Below are 9,520 nucleotides of genomic sequence, written 5' to 3'. Positions count from 1 at the left end.
GAAAATCTTTAAATGAAGGTTAAAATCCAGGTCATGTTACATGATTAACCAAAACACAGGGCCCTAGTGATGAACCATCCCAAAATAGTTCAAGGTGGGGGGATAAGAGGTCAAAGTGTAAACCTTTGCTAGGTATGTGTGAGATTCACAGTTAGGATGCATGCACACCCACTTGAGGACAACAGCAGACACATTGTGTTGAGAGAACTTGACTTGTGTCCTTGCTGGTAGATTCCACAGCATTCCAGAAAGTGCCTGTGAGTGAGACCTCTGTTTCAGCGCCAGTGGATGGACACTGGGAAAGTGAACTGGGACATGTTCACATAGGGCCTGATGATACCCCCAAAAATATTAAGGTCAGGGGGTAAATCTGAATGGAATGTGGGCAGGGAATGGATGAACAATGAACACCACCATCACTACCAAAACATGCCCCAACATCTCAGGAATTCCTCTGCCTGCCTGTGGGCTATAATCACTCGATCCACTAATAACGATAAATGTGTCTTCGTTCAGGTGTTTCATCAAATTCTACAGTATATGATGGAAAATGTCGCAGATACCTTAATTACTGTGTTTTGTTCTGAGTCAGGGATAATCCACATGGACCACTGGAAACCGCTTGCATGATAAGCAAATGGATGGCACACATTACACCGGTTTGAAGGTCTCTGCACTGGCTGCCTGTGAGTTTTAGAATATATTTTAAGATTCATCTATTTGTTTTTAAATCAATCCACGATTGTGCACCTCAATACATGTCAGACATGCTTTTTAGTTATGTACCCAGTAGGTCCCTCAGGTCCTCTGGCACTGGCCTATTAACTATCCCAAAACCTAGGACCAAGAGGCATGGAGAGGCAGCCTTTAGTTACAATGACCCCAGCCTCTGAAATAGCCTGCCAGAGAACCTGAGGGGGGCCGAAACTGTGGACATATTTAAAAGGGATCTTCAAATACCCCTTTTTAGCTGTGCTTTTCCGTAGTGTGCTTTTTAGTCTTTCAGCTTTTATTATTATTTAGTTTTTTATCCTCAGATGTTTGTTGTGTAGTAAATGTTTTATTGTTTTGTTTTATTTATTTGTTTTTCTTGTGCAGCGCATTGCGTTGCATCCATGTCTGAAATGTGCTATATAAATAAAGCTTGATTTGATTTAATATACTGTAGTAGCCTACATTATAGCCTGCTTAGTAAGTCCATGTCTGTTGCTTTTTTGGCAACTGTAGGCTATCAGGGACTCAGAGCCATGCACAGACCTTTTTCAGTGTGCAAGATCTCACCTCGTGGAGTTGCAATGATCATGAGAACGGTGAGGAATCAGCCCAGAACTACACAGGAGGATCTTGTCAATGATCTCAAGACAGCTGGGACCATAGTCACCAAGAAAACAATTGGTAACGCACTACGCCGTGAAGGACTGAAATCCTGCAGCGCCCGCAAGTTCCCCCTGCTCAAGAAACACATATACAGGCCCGTCTGAAGTTTGCCAATGAACATCTGAATGATTCAGAGGTGAACTGCGTGAAAGTGTTGTGGTCAGATGAGACCAAAATGGAGCTCTTTGGCATCAACTCAACTCGCCTTGTTTGGAGGAGGAGGAATTCTGCCTATGACCCCAACACCATCCCCACCTTCAAACATGGAGGTGGAAACATTATGCTTTGGGGGTGTTTTTCTGCTAAGGGGACAGGACAACTTTACCGCATGAAAGGGACGATGGACGGGGCCATGTACCGTCAAATCTTGGGTGAGAACCTCCTTCCCTCAGCCAGGGCATTGAAAATGGGTCGTAGATGGGTATTGCAGCATGACAATGACCCAAAACACACGGCCAAGGCAACAAAGGAGTGGCTCAAGAAGAAGCACATTACGGTCCTGGAGTGGCCTAGCCAGTCTCCAGACCTTAATCCCATAGAAAATCTGTGGAGGGAGCTGAAGGTTCGAGTTTCCAAACGTCAGCCTCGAAACCTTAATGACTTGGAGAAGATCTGCAAAGAGGAGTGGGACAAAATCCCTCCTGAGATGTGTGCAAACCTGGTGGCCAACTACAAGAAACGTCTGACCTCTGTGATTGCCAACAAGGGTTTTGCCACCAAGTACTAAGTCATGTTTTGCAGAGGGGTCAAATCCTTATTTCCCTCATTAAAATGCAAATCAATTTATAACATTTTTTACATATGTTTTCTGGATTTTTTGTTGTTATTCTGTCTCTCACTGTTCAAATAACCTACCATTAAAATTATAGACTGATCATTTCTTTTTCAGTGGGCAAACGTACAAAATCAGCAGGGGATCAAATACTTTTTTCCCTCACTGTGGATATAGATACTTTTGTACCTATCCTCCCGATACAATTAACTTTTTGTACTGAATACAAAGTGTTATGTTTGGGGCAAATCCAATTCAACACATTACTGAGTACTACTCTCCATATTTTCAAGCATAGTGGTGGCTGCATCATGTTATGGGTATGCTTGTAATCGTTAAGGACTGGGGAGTTTTTCAGGATAAAAAAAAAACGGAATAGAGCTAAGCACAGGCAAAATCCTAGAGGAAACCTGGTTCAGTCTGCTTTCCACCAGACACTGGGAGATGAATTCACCATTCAGCAGGACAATAACCTAAAACACAAGGCCAAATCTACACTGGAGCTGCTTTCCAAGAATACAGTTAATCTTCTTGAGTGGCCAAGTTATAGTTTTGACTTAAATCTGCTTGAAAATCTATGGCAAAACTTGAAAATGGTTGTCTAGCAATGATCAAGAACCAATTTGACAGTCCAGGTGTGCAAGGCTCTTAGAGACTTACCCAGAAAGACTCATAGCTATAACCGCTGCCAAAGGTGATTCTAACATGTAATGACTCAGAGGTGTGAATACTTATGTAAATGAGATATTTCTGTATTTCAATTTCAATATATTTGCAAAAACTTCTAAAAACATGTTTTCAGTTTGTCATCATGGGGTATTGTGTGTAGATGGGTGAGAAAAAAATATATTTAATCCATTCTTAATTCAAGTTGTAACACAACAAATGTGGAATAAGTCAAGGGGTTTGAATACTTTCTGAAGGCACACATATTCTGGAGCGCAGGCCAGGTACATCTCTGCGCGTTCAAATAACACTGGACAAGATGGCGAAAACGGACACATGCTCTCCAAACAAAGACAATGAAGAAACTTGGCGTCTTGTGGCCATGGGTTTTGAACAACAATGACAAAGAAATATAGCCTATACAACACTTTTGGGGGGAAATTATACCACCAACCAAAAGGGCACTTTGGAGACTGGAATTGCAAAGGTGCATGTGCTTGGCAAAGGTAGTGCACGTGCCTGCAGGTAGTGCACGAGCCTGCAGGGACTAATACTTTTAAGAGCCTGTAGCAATGTGTGTTTTTCAGCATCTCTTCGGCTCTAATTGGCAGGTGGCATTTGATATAGCTTTAGGCTTTTCACATTTGATTCACTCCCAACCCATGTGCCAAGGACTACTCCGGAGAGGAGAAAAAAGTTACCGTTTCACTTGGGATTTTTTGCAGCTGGAGGATACAATGATCTTGAGCTGAGGGCTTCAAAATGTCCCAATCTTCACTCTCACCATCCTAAAAGCAGATTTTTATCCAGCTGAGACATGCTACGGCTTTTGTGTACAGCTGGGGCGCTAGGACCGCGAGGGAGAGCGCCTCTAAATTTATTTTCAGTTACATTTTCAGTTATTTGTAAGCGCCTTTGAACCGAACAGCCGTTTAAGCGACTCACAGGGACAGACAGTTACATTGAGTAGGAACACAAGCCTATAGTTGACTCTCATCGATAAACTTTGCTTGGACCGAATTGATTTGGATACGTATTTTAACTGGCGACCAGCTCTCTGCGGGACTGTGAAGAAAGACGGATACCTGTCACACTGAAGAGATGGGAGGTATCTGGAGAATTGAGATGCCCGGTGGTTTTGAAGGGGGCGAAAACCTGGATAGGATTTAAACACAGACTCTGTTTAACTGTTTAACAAAAGGTACTGTGTGCATTTATTGTTTTACTCATTGTAAGTAGACTAATAATTTGTTAATAATTATTTTGAATATAGTTATAACTGGTTTGTTACCAAGAGGCCACGTTGTAAGATTACTTTTTTTACCTGGGAAATCTGTTACAAAGTATCTAATGTTGCTCCACTGGATAGGCCTACTACTTACTGTAAGTGAATCTTGCATTGTTAAACATTAACTTTAGCCACAGCCTACCTTTTCCCTCAGCCCCACTGCATTTTTCAGTAAGCTGAGTATACTGCCTCCTAGCACTATTCCTCTGTATTGGTGCGTCTCAATAGTTACAGGGCAAGGTAAACATCATCTGTTGTCTTTGGGGTCTGACAACAACCCGAGGAGTGGACATGGGACAGTACTACGATCACTCATGATGTTGGTGAATGACAAAAGACCCAGTGAGGGGCTTTCAGGACAAAGCTTGGGCCCTGCGAAGCAGGTTGTTCTCAGAATTACAGAGCCTTCACTTAAGGGTCAAAGGTGAGCTGTAGAATGCCGACAGGTTTCAGATGTACAGAGGTCCATTACTGGAATGTTTGTGTGCCTTTGTAGCTTATATAGGTGTATTGGTGCTTGTTAAAAACTCTCAGCATCTATCAGTGGGCTATAACCTTCAGTTGTCAGAAATGGGATCCAGGTGGAAATACCTAATTAAATTGACTGGAATTGAAGTGCATTTGACATTACTCTGATGCAAAGTGTTGACAGTTAGTTGAGGTCCAGTGCCTTGTTTAAGAGAGGATTCCATAAGGTTGTTAGGCACTGTTTGGCTCTACAATGTGTTAGAGCTGGAGGATCTTTCTAATGTGGGGATCAGTTTACTGTTGTGTACTTTGGGACTTAAAATGGAGGGTCACCCAAACCAAACTCACCCCTCCACAGACTTTTGGAAAATGGACTCACCATGATATATGTTGGACTGTGTTATTGCTTATTTTGTGTCCTTCATCAAGTGCTTCCTTATTATAGGTTTGTGTGGTTAGATGTATGATTCTTCTCGACACGCTATCCCACACTATCCCCAATTAAAGCTAGTCTGTTTTAGACCATGGAAATTATAAATGGCCCAGTCTATACAGACTTTAAGAGCCCTGCTACCCCAGGCCCTCTTAAAATAGATTTAGATGTGGACACATGTTAAGTACTCTGACAATGTGTTTGTAATAATGTCAGTGCAAATTGAATGGAACCCTATTAAAGATGGCTAAATGTAGATGTTTAATGTGGAAGAGATCAGAGACCAGGGTGTGGGGACTGCTGATAGAGAAGGGTGTAGTTGTTTTTGACTGCATAGCAGTGTAGGTCAGAATAACCCCTAAAATGGAGTCCCTAGGCTACATCTGTTCAAGACATGAGCACCTTTGAGTAACTGTATCTTCTCTGGCTACACTATGATGATATAGAATACAGTTGTGTGGCGGGAATCGCCTGTGATCACCCCCGCCCTTCCCCCTCTTTGTGTGGCAAATCCTGTCTGTATGTCCATGCCTCAACTTGCCTCGTTTCACTTTTAGACACCTGTCTCTTCTAGGCCACTAGAGCCTGAGGGTCCATAGTTTTCAGACCTATCGAGTGCCCCTGGTCCCTGTGAGCCTGCCAAGCACGCTCATACATAGAAAGGTAGTTAATGTTTGATGGCAGGCACCACCTTGCCCCAGAGGTTTATCATAAATATGATTTGAGACACTTTTCAACAAGCTGTAATACAGTCCCCTTCAGTCCTTCTATCCTCCCACACATACACAGCACAGTAGCCAAGATTAAAAATGTTATGATACAAGTTAATTGGCAGACAAATAGGCTGTGTAACCATATGCAGTGTAATATTTTCCACCACGACTGATATCCAATGTGTGCCCCAACACCTACTTTCCATCTGTACTTATCTTGTGTACATAATCAGATGTTTCTCTCCTGAGGCTAGTATATCAAACCTCCCTTTAAGCACTAAGGCCACTAGCAGAACTGATATTTTAATGCTTGTCAGCCCCTTGTAGCAGGGTTTAAAATCCAATTTTCTGAATAGCCCACAGTATAGACAGGAACAAGAGCTGCATTGTTACCTGCGTTAGCTGATCCCGCGTGTATAGGCTCTGAGGGAGGGGATTTGGAATCCACCTGTCAGAATGAGAGTGGACTGCTTTTATGGGGGATTTCAGGTTGTGAGTGTTTGTGAAGGATTCACTTAAATCAGGGAGACAAGCCAGTGTTCTAATCTCCACACCATTTTGTTTAATTAGTGATGACCTGTTTTTAAGCGTCATTAATCAAACAGGGTTTCTGCAAAGTCCATGTCGTCCCTCGTTAATCTATACCATTCCATTCCTCAAGGATAAGTGGATTCCTTGTTTATTTTATTTTGTGTATTGTGGTGGAATGTAGATTAAATGTTGTATCTGTTTTTCATTTCAGTGTTTTGCTCAACGACCATGTCTCCACATCCAAACTCTGGCCTGACTCATCCCTCCACCTCAGTGCTGCTCCTCTCGCTCCTCCTCCCCCTCTCTCTGTCATCCCGAGCCCTCCCTCACCAACATCCCGTCCACCTCCCCTCACTGGTGCCTCATGTACCCCTGCCCCTCTCCCGCTCTCGCTTCAGTGCTGAGACTCAATTGGACTTCACCACTCACTGCAACGCCAGCTGCTACCACAAGGGAGAGCAAGAGAGCAGGCTAGAGCACCTGAGTGAGCATCTGGCCTTCGAGACGCTCTATGCGGATGGTTCTCGTACCCTCACCACTATGGATGTGGAGGACGAGGATGATTATGAGGGCACTATCAGTGCTGCCATTCAACCATCACTAATGAGAAGACGGAGAGTTACCAGTAGGCACAGGCGTCAGAAACGACAGATCTACGGGGCTGATGGTCGCTTCAACATCCGCGGTGACCACTTCCTGTTGGACTACCCATTCTCCACAGCTGTGAGGATCTCCACCGGCTGCACCGGGGTCCTGGTGTCTCAACGCCACGTTCTGACCGCTGCCCACTGCGTGCATGATGGGAAGGATTACGTCAAGGGAGCCCGTAAGCTGAGGGTGGGCTTCCTGACTCCTCCGTACATCAACGGCACCAAGCCTAGCCAGACCCCCACCAAGAAGCACCTGGTGCGCTGGGTCCGGGTCAAAAGCACTCGTGTCCCCAAAGGCTGGATCCAGGGCCCCCAGGAGGTCAGCATGGACTTTGACTACGCCCTCCTGGAACTGCGCTGGCCCCACCGTCGGCCCTTCATGCGTCTGTCTGTGGCTCCTTCCTCTGACGACCTGGCAGGGAAACGCATCCACTTCTCTGGGTTTGACAGTGATAGGCCAGGGGAGCTGGTCTACCGCTTTTGTCCTGTGGAGGACGAGTCTAACGACCTGATCTACCAGCACTGTGATGCCCGGCCGGGGGCCAGCGGCTCGGGGGTGTACGGCCGTGTGTGGGACACGGCTCTGGAGCGCTGGGAGAGGAAAGTCATCGGCATCTTCTCTGGACACCAGTGGCTGGAAATTGACGGGGAGAACCGCGACTACAACGTGGCTGTGAGATTCACCCCGCTGAAGTTTGCCCAGATCTGTTACTGGGTGCATGGGAACCGAGTGGACTGTAGCCAGGACTGAGGGAGAGAAGGGGAGACGGGATGAACTAAGAGAAGATGGAGGCCATGACTGAAAAGTGATTAAAGTAAGCACAAATTCCCTTAAAGGAGATGTGGAGAGGAAATTACTCCCCAACTCATTCTGTAACGGGCAAGAGCGAAACTGGATTTAATCCTAATAAAGATTTAAAATCTACAATACTATCTAAGAAAATAGGACTGCTAAACCTCCATGCGCCATAACATGTTTTCCTTGGAAAGGCGTCAACCACTGTGACTGTCCCTTACTCTGGAAAGTGCAGGAATGTCCCTTTCCCTCAGTGAATGTTAATTTTTTCTGTCTCAGACGTAACTCGGTCCTTTGTCGGGGTCTATGCCTCCTTTCTAACACTGCTGCTATCATCACAGCAACTTTCTATGCACTTTTCCTCCTGGTCAGCTTCACAACACTGAGTCGATATTTCCACTGTATTAAACAGAACCACTTTTATTAGAGGGAAAATAAAAACACTGATCCTTTCCTTGCATGCTCCCCGTCTCTCCTGTTTTATAACTGTGGTAGGAGCCTTTCATTTTCTACAATGTACTGACCAGCTTTAGCCAATGGAGGGAAGTACTGGACTTATTTTCTTTGTATATATAATACTCTGCCATTGTACTCTATAATACCGCGACCGCATGATTTTCAACACTTAGGATCAAATGTATGGGTGTGGAGTTGAATTTACAAAGACGTGGTGAGGGGACGGTTTATTTGTTTAGGTAATGTCTCCAAGAATGTGAACGATTTTGTTCTCATTGTATTAGAAAGACACCTGTTAAAAGGCATACTTGTCCCCAATGATCCACAGAGGCATACCTAGCCACACTGAAAACATACTGAGCCTCAATACACCAAACTTGTCGAAAAGGCTCAAAGGTATAGATGGTGAAATCAATAAAGGACATTCTAAAAACCTAGGAGGGGGTTTCTTACTCTGAATGCTGGCAGCATATCCAACTTGCTTTTAAGCGGATTAGGGGGGGCAGGGAAATCAGAATGATGGTAATAATTTAATTTTTTGAAAAAGCCTATATCTATTTTAATAAACTGAGATTTCTATCATGATTGCTTGTCATAGTTCTTGTGTTATGGAAACCAGCGGGTATACAAAGAATGACTTGCTACTGTAAAATGGAATCCACTTTTCAGAAGTGGAGTTAGAGTGCCCTCTTGTGGTCAGTATACAAATATATTTAGGATGCATGATGCCAGTGTCTCTTTATATATACTGAACAAAAATATAAACGCAAGATGTAAATGTTGATCTCAAGTTTCATGAGCTGAAATAAAAGATCCCAGAAATGTTCCATACGCACAAAAACCACATTTCTCTCAAATGTTGTGCACACGTTTCTTTACATTCCTGTTAGTATTTCTCCTTTGCCAAGCTAATCCATCCAATTGACAGGTGTGGCATATCAAGAAACTGATTTAACAGCATGATCATTACACAGGGGCACCTTGTGCTCAGGACAATAAAAGGCCACTCTAAAATGTGCAGTTTTGTCACACAACACAGTGCCACAGATGTCTCAATTGGCATGCTGACTGCAGGAATGTCCACCAGTGCTGTAGCCAGAGAATTGAATGTTCATTTCTCTACTATAAGCCGCCTCAGACAATTTGGTGGTACGCCCAACCGGCCTCATAACCGCAGACCACGTGTAACCACGCAAGCCCAGGACCTCCACATCCGGCTTCTTCACCTGCGGGATCGTCTTGAGACCAGCCACCCGGACAGCTGATGAAACTGTGGGTTTGCACAACCGAAGAATTTCTGCACAAACTGTCAGAAACCGTCACAGGGAAGCTCATCTGCGTGCTCGTCATCCTCACCTGGGTCTTGACCC

At 44.4% G+C, this 9,520-nt stretch overlaps 1 protein-coding gene across 3 annotated transcripts; it reads left to right on the top strand.

The window, feature by feature from the left end:
- The first annotated feature begins 3,522 nt into the window (after positions 1 to 3,522).
- On the top strand, positions 3,523 to 8,735 carry LOC311105350 (serine protease 23-like). Of its 3 annotated transcripts, none has more exons than XM_084147476.1 (2): positions 3,523 to 4,016; positions 6,460 to 8,735. In XM_084147476.1, the coding sequence occupies exon 2, from the start codon at positions 6,477 to 6,479 to the stop codon at positions 7,647 to 7,649; it is 1,173 nt and encodes a 390-aa protein (XP_084003602.1). In that variant the 5' UTR covers positions 3,523 to 4,016; positions 6,460 to 6,476; the 3' UTR covers positions 7,650 to 8,735. The 3 variants fall into 3 exon arrangements, with proteins under 3 accessions (XP_084003602.1, XP_084003603.1, XP_084003601.1); XM_084147477.1 differs by lacking the exon at positions 3,523 to 4,016 and adding an exon at positions 4,281 to 4,343; XM_084147475.1 differs by lacking the exon at positions 3,523 to 4,016 and adding an exon at positions 4,355 to 4,527.
- Positions 8,736 to 9,520: the final 785 nt, after the last annotated feature.

The sequence above is a fragment of the Coregonus lavaretus genome (assembly GCF_964263955.1).
Source record: "Coregonus lavaretus genome assembly, chromosome: 29".
In the NCBI taxonomy this organism is placed as follows: domain Eukaryota; kingdom Metazoa; phylum Chordata; class Actinopteri; order Salmoniformes; family Salmonidae; genus Coregonus; species Coregonus lavaretus.
Note: the sequence above shows the minus strand (reverse complement) of the source record. Positions and strands in the feature narration are given on the sequence as shown.